The 26,135-nt window shown below is 44.0% G+C and overlaps 1 protein-coding gene and 1 pseudogene across 10 annotated transcripts in view; one reads left to right on the top strand and one right to left on the bottom strand.

Annotated features, from left to right (window-relative positions):
• Positions 1-26,135, top strand: part of LOC309383242 (sterol O-acyltransferase 2-like) — a 196,056-nt gene that overhangs the window by 80,792 nt on the left and 89,129 nt on the right. For 4 of the 9 annotated variants that reach the window (XM_081935534.1, XM_081935543.1, XM_081935535.1 and 1 more), the window contains 3 exons: positions 21,956-22,053; positions 22,881-22,979; positions 23,525-23,660. The exons of 1 other annotated variant lie outside the window; for it this stretch is intronic. In XM_081935534.1, coding sequence (XP_081791660.1) covers positions 21,956-22,053; positions 22,881-22,979; positions 23,525-23,660 — 333 coding nt within the window. Of the gene's footprint in view, positions 1-2,349; positions 2,448-12,604; positions 12,713-21,955; positions 22,054-22,880; positions 22,980-23,524; positions 23,661-26,135 lie in introns of all 9 variants that reach the window. 4 more of the 9 variants (XM_081935536.1, XM_081935541.1, XM_081935538.1 and 1 more) reach the window with 4 other exon arrangements.
• The window catches only part of LOC309383246 (dehydrogenase/reductase SDR family member 1-like), a 182,030-nt pseudogene that overhangs the window by 138,935 nt on the left and 16,960 nt on the right, over positions 1-26,135 (bottom strand). The window lies entirely within an intron of this gene.

Raw genomic sequence — 26,135 nt, 5'->3', positions numbered from 1 at the left:
CAAGACGCCCCTCCAAGGCGTCTTGTGCCCCCCCAGAAGCGGGGGGAGCCCACCGGGAGAGCAGGAGCAGGCAGAGACCTGCCTGTCACCGTAGCCGCCGGAACCGGAAGCCGAGTGTGATTGCATTTCTTGAGGATCCTCTGGCAGATGGTCCTCCGGGATCTCTTGGTGGCTTTGCATAGCATTCATTATGGTATCCCTTTGGATTAATTCTAGGAGTGGAAGGAGCTATTTTATGGTGGTTCTTCTCCTTCCTCCATGGTCCATTTCAGTCAATTTTGCCAAGCCCTCTCATTGATGAGTTCCCCATCTTGATTCTCTTCTCATTCCTATTTAGCATCTATGTGAAACCACTGAGTGAGGTCCTCTATCAGTACAGTTTTAAGTACAATCTACACATTGATTATACTTAGTTATAAACCTATGCCCCAGACCACATGAATGATAGCTGGAGGCTGTGGAAGTCTGGATGGAAAAGAGCAAGCTGTAGCTATATGTCTAGGTGGTTGTAGGGTTTAAGACTTCCTGCCTCCAGATATTTTTCATCATTAACTTCTTTTTTTTAATCGAAAGATTTTTTTAAACTTTTTAATACAAATTTACACGTATTATAGTGTTGACCCAATCTTTCCTTTCACATCCTCTCATAACGTGGTTTTCACTTTCAGCCAAATTATTTTCTTCCATTATTTTCCGTTCTTATATTTCTTTTTTCTTAATACATAAACAGTATTTTCAATTGCCCCTTCAAAAATTACACCAAATTATCATTTCATATTTCTCTATTAGTCTATTTTACTATAAACAATATATATCCTCTAATTAAATGTTAACATAGAGCATTTCTTTCAGTTTTTTTCTACAATTAACAATATACTATAATGTCTTTATTTCTTAATTAGTTACATAACAATACCAATCATACTACTTTTCCCTTTAATCTAATAATACAACTTTTTTCCCTTTCTTCCTCTTTTATGCATTTTCTCTTGGGCTCTCACGAATTCCTCTTTTAATCATTTTTTTGTTCTCCCCCTTTCTCCTAACTTTTTTTTCCCTGTTTTTATGGTTATAGTATCTTTTCTTCAGAGTATTCATTTTTATTATTCCGGTATCTTTCCTTGGGGTTTTCCCTGTTCTCCTCCCTTCCTTACTATCATGGTTTCTTTTGGGGGGAATCTCCCCCTTTGTCTGCTTTTTCTTGTAACTGTAACTCACTTCGGGAGCCTTTTTAAGATTAAGATCAGTTTATTTTTTCTTTTTCCTGTGAGTTGATCAATCACTCACCCAGTTTCAACACTCCGTTCCAACACCGCTCCAGCACAATAACTTAGTCCAGATGCCCCAGCTTTGGAGCGGTCATTCAATTATGGCCACACACACACACACACACACGCTGCTGGTTTGAAAGGCTATTCTCCAACCTCCTGAGGAATTGCTGGTTCCTCTAGGTTGTCCGAGACGTCCCTTCTTCTTCCCCATCCCTCCAGGACAGGTTCGAGTCTGAAGACCTCCCGACAGCGGTTTGTCTGGCTGGATTGTTCAATGATTTCCTGTTTTTATGTGTAGTATAATGAACTGCACAGAGTCACAACAATTGAGCTGGGTAGCTATCTACATTAGATACAGGATGGATGGATGGACGGATGGATGGACGGATGGACGGACGGACGGACAGACGGACAGACAGACAGACAGACAGACAGACAGACAGACAGACAGACAAACTGACTTCACCTAGAGCAAGTGAGCCATTTTAGGACAGGACTTGAACACAGAAGGGATATGGAGTTATTTTTAACACAACTTCATAAATATATAACTAGAATTTGCTATATTTAACAATTCTCACGGTTTCAAAGTATCTTTTCCTGTAGCCAGGGTCACACTTCACAGCTGCAGTCTCACTTTTATTTTTTATTTTCTTTCACTAGCCGGTGTAGTATTTTCTGCTCGCCTGTAGATGGCACTCTCCAAACCGCAATACAGTTCAACAGGTGACTATCAATAGGTGTCAAAAGTGCTTTTAATCCACAAAAAATAAAATAAAATCAGGAGAAAAAGGACTTCCCCTGGGTATCTTAGCCCAGCCATGCACAGCATTTGCTGACTGAGGTAGCTACCTTATTTTGCCTGAGATTTCAACTCTTGGGGTTCTACATCTGTCCCAATATTATTACTAGAGAACTTTCTGGCCTTGTGACTAAACAGCTACTTGATACTAGTTACCTCATCGGTGCATTAAGGAATTGCAAAGTTCTAACAATAGAGGCTTTATTTCCCCCCACCCTCCAGTTACCTGTCTGCTGGACTGGAGTGTGAAATTAACCTAAGAAACTCTACTTTCAGAACCATCATGGACCCAAGGGAAATAAGCAATGGACCCGTGAGCCAAAGAAGCTCTCAGGAGCAGACCAGGGGAGAAGAGGAAACACATTTACTCAATGGTAAGGGGGCATTTAAGGAGGATGGATGATATATTTTGTTGCACAAATTGGGGGATATCCCTGCTGTGGATAAATTATCTGGGGATTTTCAATTAGGTCTTGGAATTAAGTATTACTATGCAGAAATTAGCATTTTGGGAGCCGCAAAACCCTAATATTACTTTACTAGAGAGTTATATAGTGTCACCCAAATGCTTTGGAGTCCAAACCCAAGAATTTCCTGCCATTCTAAACACCTGCTGAAAGACTGCAGAACTTATAGTTAAAGGAATAGAATAACTTGTAGTTAAAGGAATAGTGTTTGTTGTATGTATGCTTCGTAATACAGATATTCATAAAGTAAATTTAGGGGTGGAAGTGATTCAGGAACAGAAGATGATCAAAGAGGGAAGTTGTATCAATGTGTTTCTACAGAAAGGATGGCATGATGCAAACTTTGCTGGATTCCCAGGAGGGAAGGAGTGCCTTCACAACGGGGTAAGGAGACAGTTCAGCCCAGACATTATGTATGAGAGAAAGAGGCTGAAGACAGCCCTTCCCTAATAGTGTATTGTAGATGCAGATAGAAGAGTCCAGAATTTGGCAAGATTCTGTTTACAGGTCTGAAATAATAAAGGAATCATTGCATGTCATTCTTGATTTTGGGCCTGACAGCAACCTATGAAGTGGGGCAGAGAGGAAAGCATCCGATAATGATTGATTCACACATCAGTAAGAAATACTATGGAAAATTATGACAAAAAAGAAGATCAAGAGTTATGCATGAAGACCTCCGGTTCCGGCGGCTGACGGCGACGGGCAAGCTTTGCTCGCCCCGCGCTTTCCCAGTGGGCTCCCCACTCCTTGGGGGGCACAGGACGCCCCGTAGCGGCTCCTGCCAGAGGAGCAGCACCGCGGGGGATCCCCTAGATCGGCGGCAGCCGGGGGGCCCCCCGCCTCGCTCCAGGCACAGGGGAGCATGATGGGGAGGCGCTCCGGCGCCTTCGCTGCGAGGCTGTTGGATGAGTAAACAAGCAGAAGGACGCGGCTGTGGTGCGGTGAGGTGAAAACTCCCTTCCATTCCCTTTACCAAGCTGGAGAATTTGCCAGCAGTTTAAATCTCTTGTTTCGGCTCGAGTTGGAGAGGCGCGGCTGGAGGGAGGGGGATTCCCCCCCCTCGGACAGGCGGCTTGAAACAATTTTGCTCTCAGCCCCAGGAAAAGGGGGAGGGGGAGAGCCAACTAATGATGTCACGCCCTTACTAAAAGTGAATTTTTTCTGGACTTAACTTCATAATTGTTAGTTGTACTAGTGCGATTAAGCACTAGCAATGAACCCCAGGTCGAGGTTATAACAGAGCAACCCTGTAAAGTATACGCAGCGTGCGATAGATAAAGCAACCACACAGAATAATGGATAGTAAAGTAACAAAATAAACTTTACTTTTTGAAGAATATAGCAAAATCCATAAACACAGCCAAAAAGTCATACACAGAAAAAACAGTCCAATACTACCAAGATAACTTGGATACAAGTAGCAAATAACTTACACACAGTAAGTAGTAGCAACAGTAGTAACAGTTAGACAGCAGTTATCATACATCAATCAAGAGAGAGAGAGAGAGAACATCAGCTGCAATTTAAATGCTGTAATCTACTAATTAGCAGATCTCCTCTCTTAAAGATACATAACATGCCTTGTGCAATATATTGTCTACCCAACTTGTTGGTTACACCCTAACATTCTCCCCTTTGGGTAGATCAATATATCCACTCACAATGTAAGATGATAACCTTCACATGATGAGGTATGTTTCACTGAACTTTGTGCCTTAGTGAAGTTGTCTGCTAAATTGTCTTCAGTTGAACAATATTCCAACTTTATCAGGCCATCCTTAATGCTTTGTCGAACATTAAGATCCCTCAAATCAGTATACTTCGATCTCGTCTTAATAGCTAAACTAGTCGCCATTTTTATTGCTGCCTGATTATCTTCATAAACAGTAAAAGGTTCATTGATACTTAATCCCATATCTATAAGCAACTGCTTATAATATATCAGCTCAGTACATGTCAACGACAAACATGAAAACTCAGCTTCCATTGTGGATAAGCTTATGTGTTTCTGTCGTATCGACCTCCATCCAATCAGTACACCACCTAGCATAAAGGCTATGCCGGAAGTTGACTTCCTATTATCTATAGCAGCTGCAAAATTCGCATCAGCATAAACAGTCAAAACTAAATCCCTATTCGGTTCTAAATACAATGCATAGTGGATAGTTTTCTTCAAATAACGCAGCACACGCTTTGCTGCTTGCCAATGCCTCTCTGAAGGACTATCATTGAATCTAGCCAGTTGGTTCACACTAAATGATATATCTGGTCTAGACCAATTACTTAGGTACATTAGGCTACCTATCAAAGATTGATAGATTCCCTTATCAAAACCAGTACCCTCAGTTACCTCAGGTTTAAACTCCAATGCCATTGGTGTCTTTGCAGTCTTACATAGCTCCATGCTATATTTCTTAAGCAAATGATTAATTTTACCAGCCTGTGACAGCTTAAAACCTTTACTGGTTCTAACCACGTCTAAGCCCAGATAATGCTTAATTTCACCCAAATTCCGGATTTTAAATTTACTCTCTAATTGTGAAACAATGTCAATAGCTTCCTGTTCAGACCTAGTAATAATAGCTATATCGTCCGTGAACAAAAGCAACAACGAGATCAAACCATTTTTTACCCGTCTAAACAAACAAGGATCAGCCAAACCTGGAATAAATCCCATAGCTTTTAATTCATTTACTATGCATCTGTTCCACTCAAAACCGGACTGTTTTAAACCATAAAGGCTTTTTTTTAGTCTCCAACAACCAGTCTGGCCATTAGAATCCACACCTGGTGGCATCTTCATATAAATGGTATGCTGCAATGGAGCATGCAGATACGCTGTTTCAACATCAATATGGGTAACATTACACTGATACTTAGCAGCCCACACCAATGATGCCCTCAACGTAGAGGCTTTCAAGCTCGGAGCAAAAACCTCATCGTAATCCCTCTCAGTTTGGGAAAACCCTTGAGCAACTAAACGAGCCTTATAAATAGCATTGCCAGCAGCATCGTTTTTAATTTTAAACACCCATCTACAGCCAATTGCACTCTCCCCTGAAGGGAGCCTAGCTTCTTCATAAACTTTCAATTCCTGTAAGGATTTCAACTCCTTCTCCATAGCTGTCTTCCACAATTTCTTTTCCTTTTCAGGATACAGCCTTAACTCTGCAAAACTAGAAGGTTCTATGCTAACTTGCAATACTACACTGGCTTGGTATCTGTCGGGTGGATGCCTGTCCCTAGTAGACCTCCTAGGCAATACAGGACTTGCAGGATCATCCTGTTCCACCTCACGAGTAGATTCTACATCTACATCTTCCTCCCCTTTCAGAGTAATAGATGGACTATCCTGATTCTCTAACTGCTCATTTGGTGTATCATGATTAACCAAACGATCAACATCTATATCATCACAAACCTTGTGAAACTCTTGTTCTAGCTTCTCCCAACCAACATGTTCTGAAAATTTAGCACTAGCACTGTGCATAATTCTCCGAGTTCCAGGTTCCCAGAACCTAAACGATCTATGATTGGAATTGTACCCAACAAAAACCATCTTCCTAGCTCTGCTTTGATCCTTCCGTCTAGTCTGTGAGGGAATATGCACCCAAGCAGGGACACCAAATGTGTGTAAATAACTCAAATCAGGCTTCCTACCATGCCAAAGAGTATAAGGAATCTTACCAGTAGTTGAGTTAACTACTATGTTCAGAATATGGTTTGCACACATTATAGCCTCACCCCAAAGCTTTTCTGACAAACCAGAATCAACTAGCATAGTTCTGGTCATTGCCTGCAATGATTGACCACGTCTTTCAATAAATGAATTATGTTCTGGCCTGTAGGGGGCAGAACGCCTATGTTCTATACCAGCATTCTCCAACATTGATGTAAACCTATGATTAGTGAATTCAGACCCATTATCAGTGACTAGGCAAAGTACTTTTTTATCCATCTTACGTTCAACAAACTTTAACCATTTAGTAAAATGTTGGAAAGTTTCTGCCTTTGATTTCATTACATAACAGAAACCATACCTAGAATAATGGTCCATAATGCTGAGTATATAGCAGGCACCTCATAAGCTAGGTTTCTTAGGGCCAATTAGGTCTGCAAACACTACATCCAGTGGTTTAGATGTCTTAAATCCTTGAAACCGGTTTGCAGGAGTAACCTTACTTTTAGCCTGGTTACAGGCATTACAGTTAAGATATTTTGAACAAGGTTTCAAATTGATTCCATTAGATAGAATAACAGTTTGACGTACCATTTTATAATTTACATGGCCTAAACGTCTATGAAGTAGATGTATACAGTTATCATGGGGCTGTTTATTCTTATAATCAGGTTCAGAACTCGCAATATTTAAAGAGTTCTCATGTAGAATAAACAAATTATTCTCCAAATTGGCAATAACTCTATTACCTTCCTTTTCAATAATGCATCTATCATTCTTAAATGTTACTGTAAACCCACATTTCACAAGGTCTTTTACAGATAATAGGTTAAATTTCATTTTAGGTACATATAACATTTCCAATTTTTCATTAATACATGGACAATAAGCTGTACCTTCACCTGAAGCCTTGATTTTCCAACCATTTGCTAAGGAAATATGCTGTTTGCTAGCCTTCATAGTAACAAACCTTTCTTTAACCTTAGTTATAGAATGGGATGCGCCACTGTCAACCACCCAGAAACTATGGTTTACAGCCTTATCAACCTTAGCTACAGTTACAGTAACATTGTTGCTTTTTCTTTTACTATTAGCAACACTCCTTTTCTTGCTATTTTTACAGTTCTTAGCAATATGCCCCTTACCACCACAAGAATAACATTTCTTAACAAAATTTACAGTTGAAAACTGTGTTTCTTCTTGTGATTGATTGTCTCTGAACTGAACTCTATCCTCTCTTCGTCTGGACTCTTCAAGCAATCTCCCGGTAACCTCAGATAATGTCAGTTCATCACGTGAAAGAACTTCCAATGAGGAAACAAAAGAGTCGTAGCTTTCATCAAGCGATGATAGAATAATATACACCTGTTGAAGCTCAGAAAAAATTAACTCTTTTTCTTGCAAATCCTGCAAAGTTTTCTTCATGAAGTCTAAATGAGCCAACATATCACCACCTTTTTGCAAACGGGCTCTAAACAGTTTCCGTGTGAGATGAATATGAGCACCCACACTGTCCCGAACATAAATTCTCCGCAATGTGTTCCAACACCTAGCAGCAGACTCTTCGCCACGAATATGGACCAGTTGCTGGTCATTCAGTGTTAGTCCAATAATGCAGAGAGCTCTCTCATTGTCCCTGTTAAACTGCGCAATCTTCTTCGCATCCTCATTATCAGCAGGATCCCAACCTGTAACATCTGGTGGGTTCTGAACCACAGACCACAGTCCTTCTCTACGCAGAAGTAGGGAACACTTCAAGGACCAGGAAACATAGTTGGTTCCATCAAACCTGGTAATCATGGAGAGTGCAGCAGACTGTTCTTGTGCCATATTCACAAAAATAAACTATCCAAAAAGTGGTGCATAAAAATAAAAAAAAATTATGATTAAGGCAGGGCGTCTGGGCCCATAACCAATGTTAGTTGTACTAGTGCGATTAAGCACTAGCAATGAACCCCAGGTCGAGGTTATAACAGAGCAACCCTGTAAAGTATACGCAGCGTGCGATAGATAAAGCAACCACACAGAATAATGGATAGTAAAGTAACAAAATAAACTTTACTTTTTGAAGAATATAGCAAAATCCATAAACACAGCCAAAAAGTCATACACAGAAAAAACAGTCCAATACTACCAAGATAACTTGGATACAAGTAGCAAATAACTTACACACAGTAAGTAGTAGCAACAGTAGTAACAGTTAGACAGCAGTTATCATACATCAATCAAGAGAGAGAGAGAGAACATCAGCTGCAATTTAAATGCTGTAATCTACTAATTAGCTAATGATGATCTGGAAACTTTGGAAACTTTGAAAACTTTGTTATGCCTCTAAACCCGAATCTGGCAGGGCAAGATGGCACACTTCTGTTGTCTTTATGAACTGTGAAATTTGACTCCACCTTTAAATCTTCAGGCTTCCGGTCTTTGTCTCTGTGCTACTCAGACAAATCTCTTGTTGATTGCTACCTTTTGGACTCCCTGGAGTGAAAAACTTTACTCTATTGCCAGGGTGACTAGAAAAATTCTCTTCTGCCTGGACCTTCTGTCTCCTGGACTCTCCTGGCTGTTCTGCCTCTCTGACTGATCACTCCCTGTACTGACTGAACTTTTTATCCCATAAACAATGTCTCCTAAAAAACCACCTCCTGGAAAACCTGGCTTTGCTGCCTCTGCCCCGACATCTGCAACATCCAGTCCTAGTACACAATTAACGATAACAGCTTTGATGCAACCTAAAACTACAGAGACTGAGTTTCAACAAATGTTTCAGCAACTTTTACAGGGACAAGAGGAAATAAAAAGACAACTAAAAGAGATGAAAGAAGAAATTAAAGAGAACCAGGCACAAATTAATAAAAACTCACAGAGACTGGATCTTTTGGAGGGTGGGACGGCTGAGATGAGGGAGGGGATGGAAGGGGTGCAGAAGGGAAACAAAGAACTTGACACCCAACAGATGAAAATAGAATTTGAGAGAACGTCCTTTTACCTTAGATTTCAAAATGTGCTGCAAACAGATGATGAAGATATAAGTGACATTATGACAAGTATTTTGGCTGAATACATTCAGAAAGAGAAACAACAGATGGGGTGGGAAATAGATTTGGTTTATAGAGTGAACTCAGCTTATGCCAGAACACACAATGTACCCAGGGAGGTACATATTAAATTTGTCAGAAAAAGTACAAGAGATGAAATTCTGAGTGCACAAAGGGGGCAAGCTTTGACATACCAAGATAGGGAAATAACCATTCTGAAACAGATTCCCAAGAAAGTGAGGGAAAAAAGAAAAAGCTTTTCGCAATTAGCGAAGAAACTATACCAGAAGGGGGTGTGGTTCAGATGGCTGATGCCTGAAGGTATGCTAATATTCTGGGAGGAGACAAGAGTTAGAATTAATACACCCATAGAGGCGCAGGCCTTTATGGAAAAAAATAAAGCACTCCTAGAAAAACCAGATGATCCTACAACAGACACACAGGACACGGGAGGGGCCGGAGCTCTGCTGGCGGGCGGAGATGGGGCAATACCGAGAAAGCTCAGATCACAAAAATGAACAAGAAAATCTGCTTGACATAAACTGATCAAAATTATTAACTGAACTCATATGCTGACTATATATTACTATTTACTAATGAATTTTGTGTAAATGTATATTATGAGTATGGAGGGAGGGGGCACCTACTGCACATCGCAACTGCCAAAATTTGTAACCTTTCCATGACCCTCTTCCTTGTAAATTTAAAAAAAAAAACCAATAAAACTTTGTTTAAAAAAAAAGAGTTATGCATGAAGAGCAGGTGTGCCTTTAATATTTGTCTGGAAATATTACAGACAGAACAATACAAACATTTAGTTGAAGGAAACAAGGAACATCTTAGTTAACTAGTTACAAAAAAAACATTTGGGAATTATAATCACAAGACCATAACACTGTTGTTAAATGAATCTGTCTTTCCCATTGACTTTCATTGACAGAGGGTCGCAAAAGAGGATCTAATGACCTTGGTACACTGCAAATCCATGCCAGTTGCTATAGGTCCAAATTTTAATCCCATGCCCATGGGGATGCTGCAATGGTTGTAAGTGTGGAAAATAGGTCACTTTGTTCAGTCCCATTGTAACTTCAAACAGTCACTAAATAAATGGTTATAAGTTGAAGACTACTAGTTCTACATTCTAATATTTGTCAGGGGTTTTGGCAATATTACCTCCTCCTGATCTACTAAAATGATATAATGTTTTATGCTGCTTTACTTGATAATTAAGCAAAGTAGAATAATAGGATAAATCCAGACTTCCCGGTCTGCTGATTAAAAGAGGTTACTATTATGTGGAAATCTGTTTTTAAAAAAGGCTACAAAACTAAATAAAAACCATATACCATATAAAATAATTCAGAAGCCTGGTAGAGATAGTTTTGGACCTGTTTTATCCATCCCAAAGGAAAGAGAATGTAAAGAGTAAGGAAACGAAGGCTTGAAATTTGGAATAGTAATTTAGAACAAAAAACTCTGTACAATGGGAAGATTTCTGTCTAATCCAAGCAATGAACTGACTTCCTCCATTCGCCTAATGTGAAATCATGCTTTTAAAATGAAGCTCTTTCTAATTCTATAGCAGAAACTGAACACCTGGAGAAAATTAATGCCCACATCCAATGGAAGAGACACCTGGAGGTAATATTAGATATTACAATAGGTAATAATAAAAGCAGGAGGAAGATAGCACTAGAGAAACAAATATTCTCCCTAAATGATGAATTATCAAGAATGATGAAAATGGTCAATTCTATGGCTTCACAGTCCCATGGTCTCTATCCTTGTCATAGAGGATTAGGTCCTGTACGTTTATTAGGCTTTCTGGGCAAGGGAGCTTCTGTAACAGATCAAAGAAGGGAAGCAACCAGACAATGAGTAAGAACACACAGTTATAGCTAATTAGTTGAGAAGAGCTGGCTACTGCATGAGGCAATCAAAGTTGTGATTAGTTGCTGTGTACTCTCTGCAATTTACCTCATGATGTTCCTACTGTGAATATATTTAGTTATATAAAACTGAAAGTTCGTGTCAGCATCTCTGACTCCATTTGGACATCAGCTGTGCAATTCCCTGACAGTGTCCATCACCTAAATGCATTCTAGGAATCTATGACAGGCCTGGGCATCATTAAATTCCCTCTGTTTTGTTGGTAAGTAATGAAGGCGAAGGTACTAGAAAAGGTACACAATCAGCTGAGTGATCTCTTAGACAAGACCTTGGAAGAAGCACCTCATTCCAGACCCCAATAATTGAGTGTCATCCCAGAAAAGAAGGAAAACAGATGGAAGTGGTTCCTCGCAATTGATTTTGGAACAGGGATGGGGAAAATAGAGTCATCAGGCAGTGCTGGCTCAATGGCCTTGAAACAGAGATCAGCACCACCTCCAAGAGTCATCACTGACTGTGGGGTAAAATCCTCAGGGACTCTTACCTTTACCCCACTTCTCAGTGGCAAGAAGGGTTTTGAGAGATATATTAAATATTACCTGATTTGAAATCTTATCTTGCAGAGAGAAGGGTCAGCTACTGAAGAAGAAAGTCTTTAATAATAAATAATACTTTAATTTATAGACCGCACCCTTTCCTAAACAGGACTCGGGGCGGTGTACAGTCATATTAAAAACAATGTGAATACAAAAATATAGATATACATAGATAAATAGACGGAGGAGGTAGGATATGCACTGTACAATAATAGATTAAGATTCGAATAAAAAATTAAAAATACCCTTAAAAACTACCCCAAAATAAGATGTTTGCCAGGAGGTTGAAAGTGGGACTATAAATCAGCTAAGCCAGCTAATTGGAACAGGTGGGTCTTTGTCCCTCAACAGTCCTTGTATGAGTAAGTATGCCTAGCTATGGTGTGAACAAGACTTAGTCAGAGGGAGAATGTGCAAAGTAGCTGGCTCTCTAAGGCCTCAGGTTCCAAACGTGGCCTTGGGCAAATAAAGCTGATATTCCACTGTTGACGAAGAACAAGAGTTTGAAACAGCCCAATAAGGACTGAACATGCTCCATAGCCACACAATGCAGAGAGTCTTTGGTGGGTGCCGGGAAAGTATAAAAAGAATAGATACTGGTGATGGGAAACAAAATAGATTATTTTTGAAAGGATTAGGTTAATTAGCACAATACTACAAAGAGTTATTACTAGCATATTAGAAGAGATCGGAGATGGAACATTTTCCCCCCAGCCACTTGAATATTATTTCTTTTGTACAAGTGAAACACTAAATGAAAATCTTTGGTTTCCAGGTTTTGTCCAATGATCTCTAGCTGCCCATCTTTCCCAACTTCAGTTACTTACTTGCTGACAACTTGTCCCTCTTTTACAGCACATTGCTGGAGGTGGAACATTTCCGCACAATCCACCACATATTTGTGGCCTTGCTCTGTATCTTTGTCCTCAAACAAATCACTGTGGATTCCATCGATGAAGGATGGTATGATTCAGAAAAGGGGGCAGGATAGAAAGGCTGTCCTATGATGTATGCTAATTCTGGGGAGGATGTGGGGATATGATGCTATTTGTTTTGTGCTAAGGAACACAGTCATAATCCTAAAAGCACATTTACCTATTCTTTAAACTTAGGTTCCATCCAAAGTTTAACATCCTTGGGGCCCTGCAGGCAGCTTGACCCTGCTACATCTCCTCCCACTTGTCATTGTTCATCTACTAGCTGAAAAGAAAATGGATTTTGTTCTTCTCCTTGTCTTTGTGCTCCTGTTAAACAGTAACACTTGGGACCTTCCTATGCCCACCTAAAGATTAAGCATAAGTGAGGAATGCCTCCATTGGTACCACCTTTGCTACACATCCAAACACTCTCCTCTATGCTAGTCACCTAGTTACATAGATACACTTTTTGTACTCTCCTTCTGAATGAATGTTGTTACCTTTTGGATGTTTCTGTGGACATGTTCATGGCTGAGCATATGTGTTGTGTCACATTGTATGCATCTGCCATTTGTTGTCATGATTTGCATTTGTACTATATTCCATTCCATTTGACCAGTGATCAAAACAATAAATAAATTGATTAATAGACTGACTGACTTTAAAGAAAATCAGGCTAAATTTACTATTAATACAGGAATGGAAAAATATACAAAATAGGAAAGGTGAAAGATATTATGTGAAGGAAACAAATCCTTTCAAAGAGGATGGGATATGAAAAAACCCAAATGACCATGTGATGGTGGCAGGGAGATTTACAAATATTTCTCTGTTTCACCTATATCTCAGATGGATTTTTGTAATCCAGGTCCAGTAGCCGTGGGAAAGAAAAATATAAGGATCCAATCAGGGTCAGTCATCAGGACCAGAGGTTTAGTCTTCTGAGTTTTTGACTCATGCTGGAGCCCATCTTAAGGGAACTTCTCTCTCACCAGAATGTGGGAGTGATGCCAACCTAAGAGAATTTATAGTAGCATTAGACTATATTCAACAGATCAGAGGTAGAAGAGCCAGAAAAACATGCCATTAGGCAAAAGTATCAGCAATGCTGATCGCACACAAACCAAATAATATGTTCTGTTCAATGGAGCAAAACACCTTGAAAGGCCTGAAAAACAAACCAACAAACATTGAGGTGAGAGAGACGTTCCCTGAGGATGAGCTCCAGTACGAGTCTGAAACTTGGAAGATCAAACCTCCAGTCCCGGCAATTGACCCTGATTGACTCCCCCAACATTATCCTGGGAGACGTATTTTTGCCTTCATTCATGGGAAGTCTCCATCTGCCTATGAAAAATCTGGTTCTGGCATTATTCTAGCCTTTTGCCCATTATGCTCATTCTAATGTTTGTTTGTTTTTAATGTTGTATGCTGCCATGGGCTATTTTTTAATTGAGAAGCCTTACTAATGAAATAATTCATCAAAGGAAAAGAAGGAGAAGGAAATGTCCATGATAGGCAAATCCTTGAAATCATCAGCAGTTCTGTAGAAGCTGAAGCATTGTTAGAAGTTCTGTTTTATTCTATAGAAATGGTAGATGGTTATTATAGAGCCATACAGATTGGTAGCAGAGGATGGTTATGTAGCCATACAGATCAAATAAAGTGTACAATGTATAGAGGGTGATTGATTGTAATTTTTTCAGTTGGAAGTGGAATTTTCCTTCATTCTAACCCTGTTCTGACTATTTTGAAGAGTTCATGGGAACTTTCATGAGTTTCCTTCCTCAAAATAGCAGGACCAAATCCCCTTCACTTTTCATCAGTCATGCCACTGAATTATTTGAATCCCACCACTGCTGGTATCCTCTGAATGGCCTGGGCAAACCCCAAATAGAGTCATTAAGGGTAGGCCAGGTTAAAGATATATACTTCACTAAACATTGCCCTGAAAAAGATATACAGTACATTTTGAAACATCTTGTGGCAGAAGTTATGGTCCTTAGCAGACATCGTCATGTATATGTTTTTATATCCTATGTTCTTCCCCGACTTACGACCGGGGATTCCCTTGCGCAGGCTAGCAACAGCCAAGCCGCGCCGGGGGATTCCCTTGCTGCAGGCTAGCAACAGCCAAGCCGCGTCTTAGCCAATCAGACGCGGCTTGGCTGAAGGCGGGCTGTTTGCGCTTCCTGGTTGGTTCCTCTGCTTGACAGCTCTTGTATAAATAGCTGTCAAGCAGAGGAACGCTGCTTCTCTCCTGTATTGCATCTTGCTGTGTTGTTTCAATAAATTAGTTGGAAGTTCCTCAGCTGTGTCCGGCCTCGTTCTTCCTCACCATTCATCACTGGCGACGAGGATGGGATCGCTCTGAGGCCGCGGACACTGATGGAACGGACCATTGCGAACGAGCCACTCGAGTTTTCCGCTTCATCTACAAGCCACAAAACTCCGAGTATTCATGGCCTCGTTACCTCCTTTCGCTCCCTTCGGGACAGCCGGTGAGTTCTGGGCCGGCTTCCTCGAGCGCTTCGAGTGCTTCATGACCGCGAGCGGCAAGCGGAACGTGCCGATGGAGGAAAAGTGCAGCTTTTTCCTCAGCTGCTGTGGACCCCCAATGTTTAACGCCGCCAGGGCGTTAGCCGCACCGCTGCCAGTCCATTCCCTCGACTGGGACACCTTGATGGCCAAATTGCGCAGCCACTACGCGCCAACGCCATCAAAGATAGCGCGGCGATATGCTTTTTGCCAGTGCGTTCAGAAGCCTCACGAGGATGTGAGCCAGTTCCTCCAGTCGCTGAGGACCACGGCCATCCCGTGTGAATTCCTGGACCTCGATGACAACCTGGTGGAGCAGTTCGTCAGCGGGGTCAAAGATCCCAGGCTGAAGAGGTGCCTCCTAGCTCGGCCGGAGGTCACCCTGGCTGAAGCTGTCGTGGAGGCGCGGGCAGTTGAATTGTCAGAACAATCAACCACGGAGATGGACCGCTATCAGCTGCCACCCCAACCTGGCCGCACCTGCCTCATTGACCAGTTGGTGCCCTTGCCAAGCCCGGCGGAAGAGGAGGAAGAGCTCGTGGCCCGTCTAGCAGCGCTGCAAAGGCGCCGGGCAGCGCAGCTTCCTCGCCAAGCCACGTCTGCCTGCCTCGGCTGCGGGGGCAGCCACGACCGGTCAGCCTGCCTGTTCAAGGCGTCCGTCTGCCGCCGGTGTTCCAAGAAGGGGCACCTGGCCCAGGTCTGCCGGGCAGCGTTGCCTCAGCACCCTTCCCAGGGCTCCTCCGGCCAGCAGATGACCCAGGGACCGCAGCAACCTCGCCGCCAGCAGTGCACGAGAGCCAATTGCTTCGCCGTCGGGCCAGCACCAGCGGCCGCCCCTGATGAAGCTGTCTACCAAGCCTCCGCAGGTGCTGACAGGATCAAGGCGACATTCCTCATCGATGGGGCTCCATGTGTGATGGAGGTGGACTCGGGATCGTCCCGCTCCATACTCTCCTGGGCAGACTTTAATACTATTTGCCATGGCATTTTAAAACGCCAACTTGCCTCCAGCACCATGGCCCTAAGGGACTACCAGGGGACACTTATCCCAACCCTGGGTTGCTACACTGTGAGGGTAGAATACGGGGACTTTTCTGGGTGCCTCCCGATATTGGTGGTTGAGAAGCCCCTCCCCGCATTATTAGGCCTGGACTGGTTCCCTGCCCTGGGTTTGTCCGTTCACGGGGTGCATTCCATATCTGACACGCCCCCTGACGTGGCTGCCGTCATCGCCGCCTACGCGGACGTTTTTGACGGACAGCTGGGGTTGTACAAGGGCACCCCCATCTCCCTTAACCTAGATCCCCAGGTTGCCCCGATTAGGCTGAAGGCCCGCAGGGTGCCTTTTGCCTTGAGGGCCAAGGTTGACGCGGAGATCGACCGCTTGCTGGCGCAGGGCGTGCTGGAGCCTGTTGATTACTCACGATGGGAGACCCCCATAGTGGTCCCCGTCAAAGCCGACGGCTCCATACGTCTCTGTGCCGACTTTAAGTCGACCATCAACCTGGCCCTCCAGGCAAACCCCTATCCAGTCCCTGTGGTACAGCACCTGCTCCACTCCTTGGGGCAGGGCTGTATTTTCACGAAACTGGATATGGTGCAGGCCTACCAGCAGCTCCCGGTGGATGACGATGCGGCGGCTGCGCAAACCATCGTCACCCACCGAGGGGCTTTCCGCTGTCGCTGCCTCCAATTCGGCGTTTCCGTTGCCCCGGGGATCTTCCAGAGCCTCATGGAGCGGTTGCTCCATGGGCTCCCTGGCGTGGTACCCTATTTCGACGACGTCCTGATCGCGGCTTCCAGCCGCTCAGGACTCCTCGAAATGTTAGGGAAGGTCCTCGACCGTTTTAGGGGCGCGGGTCTCAAATTAAAGCGCAGCAAATGTTCGTTTGCTGTGCCCAAAGTGGACTTCCTGGGCTTCTCTATAGACGCCCAGGGAATCCACCCCACCCCTGCCAAAGTCGCAGCCATTAGGAACGGCCCCACCCCCGCCTCCAAGGCGGAGCTGCAGTCGTTCCTAGGGCTTTTAAACTTTTACGCGCCATTTTTGCCACACAAGGCGTCACTAGCCGAGCCGCTGCATCGGTTGCTCGACCGATCCGCGGCCTGGCGCTGGGGCAGCCGCAAAGCGCATGCGTTCACGGCTCTCAAAGACATGCTGACGTCAGAGGCAGTCCTAGTCCAATATAGTGACAGGATGCCTCTGACTCTAGCCTGTGAGGCCTCCCCCGTGGGTTTGGGGGCCGTCCTGAGCCATGTCCTCCCCAACGGCTCGGAAGCCCCCATAGCTTTTTATTCACGAACACTCTCTCCGGCGGAGAGGAACTACAGCCAGATCGACAAGGAGGCTCTGGCTGCTGTGTCCGGAATTAAAAAGTTCCACGTACCTTTACGGACGGCATTTCACACTTTACACTGACCACAAGCCGCTCCTTGGGCTTCTGGCCGGTGACCGTCCGACCCCTCCCATCCTGTCTCCCCGCATGACCCGTTGGGTGGAGTTCCTGGCGGCCTACTCGTACGCCTTGGTCTACCGCCCTGGGAAGCATTTGGGGCATGCTGACGCCCTCAGCCGCTGCCCCTTGCCTGTGCCCAATCCGCAGACTGTGCCGTGCCAGTCTGTCTTGGCCATCGCGGACCTGGCCTTGCTGCTCTCTTCGAGCGAGGTGGCTGCAATGTCCCGGGCCGACCCCACCCTCTCCCAGGTGATGGCTTGGGTTCTGCAAGGATGGCCTGGAGGGGCGGTGTCCGACGACCACCGTCCCTACAAGGCCAGGCAGATGGAGCTATCGCTCCACAGTGGGTGCCTCCTGTGGGGTGATAGGGTGATCATCCCACCCGCCCTCCGCGAACAGGTGCTTTCTCGACTCCACGAGGGCCACCCGGGCATAGCTCGCATGAAGGCGCTCGCGCGCAGCTATGTCTGGTGGCCCCGCCTTGACGACGAGATCGCTACCTGGGTCGCTAGGTGCTCCACCTGCCAGCACTCCCGGCCGGCGCCTCCGGCAGCCGCACCCCGAGAGTGGGAAATTCCTCGCGGGCCCTGGTCACGCCTACACCTTGATTTCGCGGGGCCCTTCCGAGGCCAGGTCTTCCTGGTCGTAGTGGACGCCTATTCTCGCTGGGTGGAGCTCATCCCCATGACCTCCACCACGGCTGAGGCCACTGTCCGGTCACTAACGCGCCTGTTCGCCACCCACGGCTTACCAGATGTAGTTGTCTTGGACAATGGCCCTCAGTTCGCGTCCACTGCGTTCCAGGAATTCCTGGCCTCCCAGGGCATCCGTCACGCCCCGATAGCCCCCTATCATCCGGCCAGCAATGGCTGGGCAGAACGCGCCGTTCACTCGGCCAAAGACGCTCTTGGACGAATGGACACGGGCGACTGGCCCACGAGGGTGGCTGCTTACCTGTTGGTACAGCATTCCACCCCGTGCCCCCTCTCCGGAAAGTCTCCTGCCGAGCTGCTGATGGGCCGGCGCCTGCGGACCACCTTAGATAGGCTGCACCCATCCTATTCTGAGCAGCAGCCAGGCAACCTGGGGCCCCCTTCCCGCACTTTCCTTGAGGGCGACTCTGTCTGGGCGAGGGCCTTCTCGGGGGATTTGAACTGGGTGCCTGCCACCGTCACCTCCGTAACCGGCCCCTGTTCTTACAGGGTCCGGACTGCCGACGGTGCAGACTGGCGCCGCCAGGTGGATCAGTTAAGGCGCTGCCTGCCTCCGGAGCCGAACAACAGCCCTGCAGGGTCGACCGCCACAACCCCTCCAGCGACCCCCGGTCTGGCGCCGCAACCGTTACCGCCGCCTGGGCTCTTGCCCCAACAACTTGAACTGTCAACCGAGCCCGTGCCAGGCTCCATTCACTGGCCACCACCACCAGTCGGCCCTTACCCCGTTGGGACGCCAGCTCCCGTGTTACCCCCTGTCTTGGCCTTCCCACAATCAGGCCAGCCCTATACTGCTCTCCGTTATGAGCATCCTTCCTCAAGCCCGGAAGTGCCCGCGCCCCCTCGGCCCATCCTACCTGCTCCTGTGTCTCCGCCTCCTTCAGGTATAGGCCTCCAAGATGGCGCCCGGAGCTCCACTCCCTTCCGGGAGGAGCTCCCACGGGCACCAACTCCTCCTCCGATGGGCTGCCCTGTACTGAGGCGTTCTGGGCGGGTCCGCCGCCGCCCTGCGTACTTACGCGATTATGCATGCTCCCTCGCTAGGGGGGAGGAGTGTTATATCCTATGTTCTTCCCCAACGTACGACCGGGGATTCCCTTGCGCAGGCTAGCAACAGCCAAGCCGCGCCGGGGGATTCCCTTGCTGCAGGCTAGCAACAGCCAAGCCGCGTCTTAGCCAATCAGACGCGGCTTGGTTGAAGGTGGGCTGTTTGCGCTTCCTGGTTGGTTCCTCTGCTTGACAGCTCTTGTATAAATAGCTGTCAAGCAGAGGAACGCTGCTTCTCTCCTGTATTGCATCTTGCTGTGTTGTTTCAATAAATTAGTTGGAAGTTCCTCAGCTGTGTCCGGCCTCGTTCTTCCTCACCATTCATCATATGTCATGTATAAATGCTTACAGTAGCACTTGCCATGGTCTCAAAAATAGGTTCTTCTTGTACGCTGGAAGATAAGCCGATTTCATCCAAGCAAGACGTTGAGCAGAAAGATCAGCAGGCAGTATAGCTGACAGTTAGCCAAGTGAGAAAGCAGGGGCCATTTCTGTCTAAAAAGTCTAGACAGACAGGAGTCTGGAGCAGCATGGGATCCATGGGATCCACCATGGGAACATTTGAGACTTTTTGGATCACCCTGACCTACTCAGCTAATGGGTACAATTCCTTTCTTTGAATATCCACAAGGATGGTACCAAAGGCCAGGTAGGTGGAAGAGCTGAATACTAAAGTCCTCTGCAAGGATATCTACAGCATAACTCAACGCTGTTTCCTTGCTCATTTCCCTCTGTGCCATAGATCCGGTGCCATAGATCCGGTTCCTGATGAAAAGCTACTCATTTCTGTGAGAATCTATGCCTCCTCTTCTCCATGCCAGGAACCAAGTTGGTGAGTTTGACTTGGAAGTAGATGTTGTAAGCAGCTTTTAAGTGTAGCAAAATGCTAAAAATAGGAATATGGATGGAAAGCAAAGGAAACCACTTGCCTGGGTCCAGTAAATTTCCCCAAATCTCTCACAGTATTTCTCCTATTTGCCAGACTTTATTTAGCATGAACAGCTGCAGAATATAAGTGATTGATTTATTTACCTATTTGTTTGTCTTTTGTATCAGGCTACAAAGCAGTTCAAAAATTAAGGGGAAAAAATCTGACACACTGTGCAAGATTTTATTACTGTATTTTTCAGAGTCAAAAACGCACCCTAACTCTAACCCCTGCATCCCATGTTTCTGAAAAATGGGCAAAAAATGGACCTTTTTTTTTGCAAAAAGGGGGGCATTTTTGGCTTACCCTATGACCCAGAAGCACTCTGCAGGCTTCAGCAGTGATGGGGGAAGGGAAAAATGACCCTGTTTTGGTGTAAAACAGGAGAAAAATGGGCTAGTTTTAACCAAAATGGGGGTGTTTTTGTCTCTCTCCACCACCCAGAAGGATTCTGCAGGCTTCAGCAGGGCTGGGGGAAGGGAAAAATGCCCCTATTTTGGTGAAAAACATGGGTGTTTTTACCTTACCTCAGCCCTGCTGAAGTCTGCAGAGTACTCCTGCAGGGCCGGGTTCTTACTTACCTCTTCGAAATCTTGGTGCACCTTATAAACTGGTGTGTCTTACAGTCCAAAAAATACAATAATTGCATTTCCCCCTATACATATCCTTGTGAATGCATGGAAGAAAAGCTTTCCTTGTTTGTTGCTTTTGTACACAATGGAGGCAGACTTTCAGAAAACTGAGTTCTGCATCCTGTATCAAACCTTAACTATTTTTGGTACATAAGATGTATCATAAGCTACTTTTTGTACATAAGAAATATCCTAATAAGAAGAGCTGTGGTAGCACAGTGTTTAGAATGCAGCATTGCAGGCAGATTCTGCCGACTGCTAGACGTTTGATTCTCACCAGCTCAAGGTTGATCTTCCATCCTTCTGAGGTTGGTAAATTGAGGACCCAGATTGTTGGGAACAATATGCTGACTCTGCAAACCATTTAGAGAGGGCTGTAAAGCTTTATGAAGCTGTATATACTTTAAGACTAACTGCTATTGCTATTGTCATATGCAGATAAAGCTTGGCATTCTTCCTGCTAAAATGCTATGCAGAGAGAAAATGCCTGCACTTGAGCAACATGGAAGCTCCAGGGAAACTATTTCTTCAGCGTACAAACCGCTGGTGGGTTTCAAGTTGGAAAATGTGGTGAAACTCACTTAACAACACTCTTGCTTAGCAACAAAATTTTGGGCTCAATTGTGATCACAAGTTTCCTTCCTTCCTTCCTTCCTTCCTTCCTTCCTTCCTTCCTTCCTTCCTTCCTTCCTTCTTGTGTGTCTCTCCCCCACTTATTTTCTTTCTTTCTCTTCTTTCCTTCCTTCCTTCTTTCCTTCATGTGTGTCTCCCCCCCCCTTATTTTCTTTCTTTCTTTTCCAACCATGACCTGAATGATTGAGAATCTCTATAGAAATTCCATTAGGATACTAGCCTAAAAGTGTAACTTGATTTGCAATTGTCTTTCTTAAATCTGTAACAATAACTAAAAGTTTAATCTCTTCTCTCTCCAGAAAGTGGGAAGAATTAATGTATTTCTTTGCCTCTCTCATTCAGGGATATCATTTCTATTAATGGTCAACGATTTCCACTTGCACTGCTGGCCAAACACATTTGCTGAGATTCTGCGCTTTGCAGACCATTCCTTCTATAAGGTGATAACATAGGGACAGGGAGGTTGCAAGAAAGATATGGGGAGTATGGATTTCATTCCTCATGGATAGACGTGAATGATCCATTGGCCAAGAAGAACAATTTGAAAAACTTTGCAAAGAGTTCTGAGAGGTTATGGCTCTGAAAGAAAAGCAAATTTGAACTTGCTAAAATACATGTACTGGAGAAGCTGACACTAAAGAATCTGATTGCTTGTAATCAAAGTAATAAATACAGGTGGTCCCTCATTTAGCAACTGCTTGCAGTTACAACTATGATGATAAAGTAAAGTGATAATCAAAGCTCACATTTACCACCTTTGCAGGTCTGTAAAGTGAAGGAAAGTTGAAGTAAGATTGCAAGCAGGTTTTATCCATACTAATTGCATGCAAAACATTTTAATTTTTGCTTTTATCATATGGCACCAGAGTCACTTGAGGTGAGACAGGCAGCTATGTAAATTTGGCAATAAATAAATCTGGCAACTAAATAACATAACTGTTTAACTTAATGACCACTTAACAACTTTGTTGCTGCTCCCAATTATGGTCACTAAATGAAGACTACCTGTACAAACATGTATGTGTAGGGACTATATAAGAGAGATCAAATAACATGTTCCAAAATTGGCAGTTGCAATTTCCCACTGGTTTCCCCACTGACTTAGTGATGGAAATTCTAATCCTGATTGCCCTTGTAACTCAAAAACTACCTGTACACAGACAATCTAGAGTGGATTGTTTCTTTCCTTGCCAAAATACAATGATGTTCCAGTTTCAAGCCTGGCATTTGTGTTTTTCATGCTCTTTATTTCATTCTCCCTGCCTAGGACTGGTGGAATTCCACATCATTCTCGGCATTCTTTCGGTCATGGAATGGGATTGTATACGATTGGCTGTACTGCTATTTTTATCAAGATTTTATCCGGGTAGGTAAGGCTGTAATGGGTTGTGATAATAATCTTTGGGGGCAGGAAGAAGAACTGCAGCCAGGGCAATGGTCAAGAGGAGAAGTCTCAGCCCACAGCAGAAATGGAGGTAGAATAACATCTCAGAAGAGACTCTCTCTTGTTGTTCAGAAAATAAAGGCCAGGAAGGGGGGAAGTGCTTTCAGACTTGCAAGATTCTATTACTGTAACCTTGCAATAAAAGTACTATTATTCAGTGGTGGGATTCAGCCAGTTCACACCACTTTAGGAGAACCAGTTGTTAAGTTTCTGAGCAGTTTTGTGAACTGGTTGTTGGAAGAAATCATTAGGGCAGAGAACCAGTTGTTAAATTATTTAAACCCCACCACTGCTATTATTGGTTTACTGTTTGGACTACCTGAAAGGGCTGACAAGCTAACCAAACCCACTCTATATTACCCCATAAAGTACACCTGCTCTGTCTAATTTCTATATTCGTATCTTCATTGTTTATTGGTGAACACCAAGATGAGGTCTATAATTCACTTGTGCTCCTTCTCTTCCAGCTGATGGGAGAGAGAGCTCGAGCTGGAGCTATGCTCATGATCTTCCTTTTGTCAGCGGTTACCCATGAATACATAATCACCTTGGCTTTTGGCTTCTTCTTTACTGTCCTGTTTGTGCTTTTTGCCATGATTGGAGGTTAGTATTGCCTCAGAAAATGGACTGAACCTTTCCTCAGAAGATTCAAGCAAATCCCGTAAAAAAAGAATGTGGCATGGATTGCTCTTGGTGAACCTTCTTCCATTCTGTTCTACCCTCCTTTGGTTTGGTGTTTCCACACTTCCCAATTGACACACATTCATTTTTTACCACTGGTAAGTGGAGTTGCTCCAAATTTATTCAAAATAGCCTGGTAAGGAAACATTTGGAAACCAACCCACAAGCTTGGAGAATGAATCTCCACACCCACCTCATTTACTCTAGATTTACTATTATAATAATTTCCAGTATGCTCAACCTAGAACTATGTGGCCTACTGTCTGACCTAAGCGTAATACACAAAATTATGTGCTACAACATCCTACCTATAATGACTACTTCAGCTTCAACCGCAATAATGCACGAGCAAACAATAGATACAAACTGAAGGTAAACCGAACCAAACTCGATTGCAAAAAATTTGACTTCAGCAACAGTGATCAATGCCTGAAATACACTATTTGACTCTGTTGTTACATCTTCAAACCCCCATAACTTTAACCTTAAACTGTCTACTGTTGACCTCACCCTATTCCTAAGAGGTCAGTAGGGGCGTGCATAAGCACACTAGCGTGCCTAATGTCCCTGTCCTACTGTCTCCATTATTTGTACCCATTTCCTGTCTTCTTTTTCATGTTTATTCTTATTCCTGTTATTTTATACATGGGTGACAAACTAAATAAAATAAATAAATAAATAAAAGCCTTCATAGGCTGCAGAATCCTGGGAATTATGCCAAAAGTGTTTTTTCGAGAGGCAACTTGACTTTCTGGTTTTTCTTTGAAAATATTCGCTTCTCATCTAAGAAGCTTCTTCAACTTTGACTGGATGGTGGAGAATGGAAGGTCAACATCCATGGGAATGGACGGCCACCATCCAGTCAGAGCTGAAGAAATTTCTTGGAAGAAAAAGGAGAAAGTCCAGTTGCCTCTTGAAAAAGCTCCTTTGGGACAACCTTGGACTGGATGACTGAGAATCTCCATAGACAATCCTGAGAATTGCTTGCCTAAATGAGTGGAGCTTCCCAAATTGAGAAAGACTAGATAGGAAAAGATTCAAGGCATTATCCTGCCCCCCTCCCCCAATAAGTGTTTCTCAATCTTAGTGACTTTAAGGTGTGCAGACTTCAGCTCCCAGAATTCCGATGGCAGCCATGTGCATTGTATTATTGCCTCAGATGATGTACTACATGGTTAGGATGGAGACTGATTTTTCATGCTTGAGAAAGTTATTTTGGTGCAGTATTTTTTTCAAATCTTGCTGGTCATTGACTGAGTAAACAGTGGCTCTTACCTGAGAAAACTAAGATTCTTCATTCCAACGGAAGAGAAAATATAATCTCAAACATGAACAATTTTATAAATTAAAAAGCAAGAGCAGAAATAAAATCAATAACTGGAAAATAAAAATAAAATTTTGCTAATTCAGAAGTCCAGTTAACATGGGAATTGCTGTTATTTTAGACTTGGTCATGGAGAACATTCCTATTATAGATAACAATTATTAGAAATCAATAAACGAGCGATCTCCTTGGCTCATTGTGGCTGGAATATACACCATTAACCCTTTTTCTGTTTGTCCTGTTCGTAGTGTTTTTTAATTTTGTTCTCAATGATAAGACAAAACAGCCTGCCTGGAACACCATCATATGGATATGCCTCTGTCTGGGCCTAGTAATCATTTTCTCCTTATACTGCCAAAAGTGGTTTGCACAGGTCCACTGCCCCCTCAAGGAGGTGAGTAAACAGTTTATGTTGTGGAGTTAGATTCTAATTCTGCTGGTATTGGCAATGGCTAATAGCAGCTCAGGGGATATAGCCTGTATCCATATATACTTACTAATTAACTTGACCAACTGACCAACTGACTGACCAGTTAATTTGTGCCATTAAGTTGGTTCTGATTCCTAGTGACAACATAAATATATCTTCTCCATGTTGACCTATGCCTACTTGTTCTTTCAAGTCCACCAGGCAATGCCAACGGGCGACGCCTAGGAGTAGGGCCTTCTCTGTGATGGGCCCAACCCTCTGGAATGACCTCCCCCCCGACATTAGAACCACCACCGACTTCCGCTCCTTCCGACAAAAACTGAAGACTCACCTGTTTCGATTAGCTGGCCTGGCACACTCATAATTTCTACCTCTTGGCAGATATATTTTAACTGGTATTTTAGGGGATCCATTTTTAAATTTAACTTACGGGGTATTTTTTAGGGGTTTTTTAAATTATATTTTAAATACTTTACTTTAATGTACAGTTCTTCTTTTAACCTCCTCCATAACTATCTAACTATTTAATTATTTAATTATTTATGTTATGTATCTTTTATGTATTGACTGTACACCGCCCCGAGTCCCTTTTGGGAGAGGGGGCGGTCTATAAGTGCGAATAAAGTAAGTAAAGTAAAGTAAG

This window comes from Natrix helvetica (assembly GCF_964273705.1).
Source record: "Natrix helvetica genome assembly, chromosome: 1".
Taxonomy (NCBI): Eukaryota; Metazoa; Chordata; class Lepidosauria; order Squamata; family Natricidae; genus Natrix; species Natrix helvetica.
The sequence above is the reverse complement of the archived record's forward strand: the minus strand, read 5'-3'. Positions and strand labels throughout refer to the sequence as shown.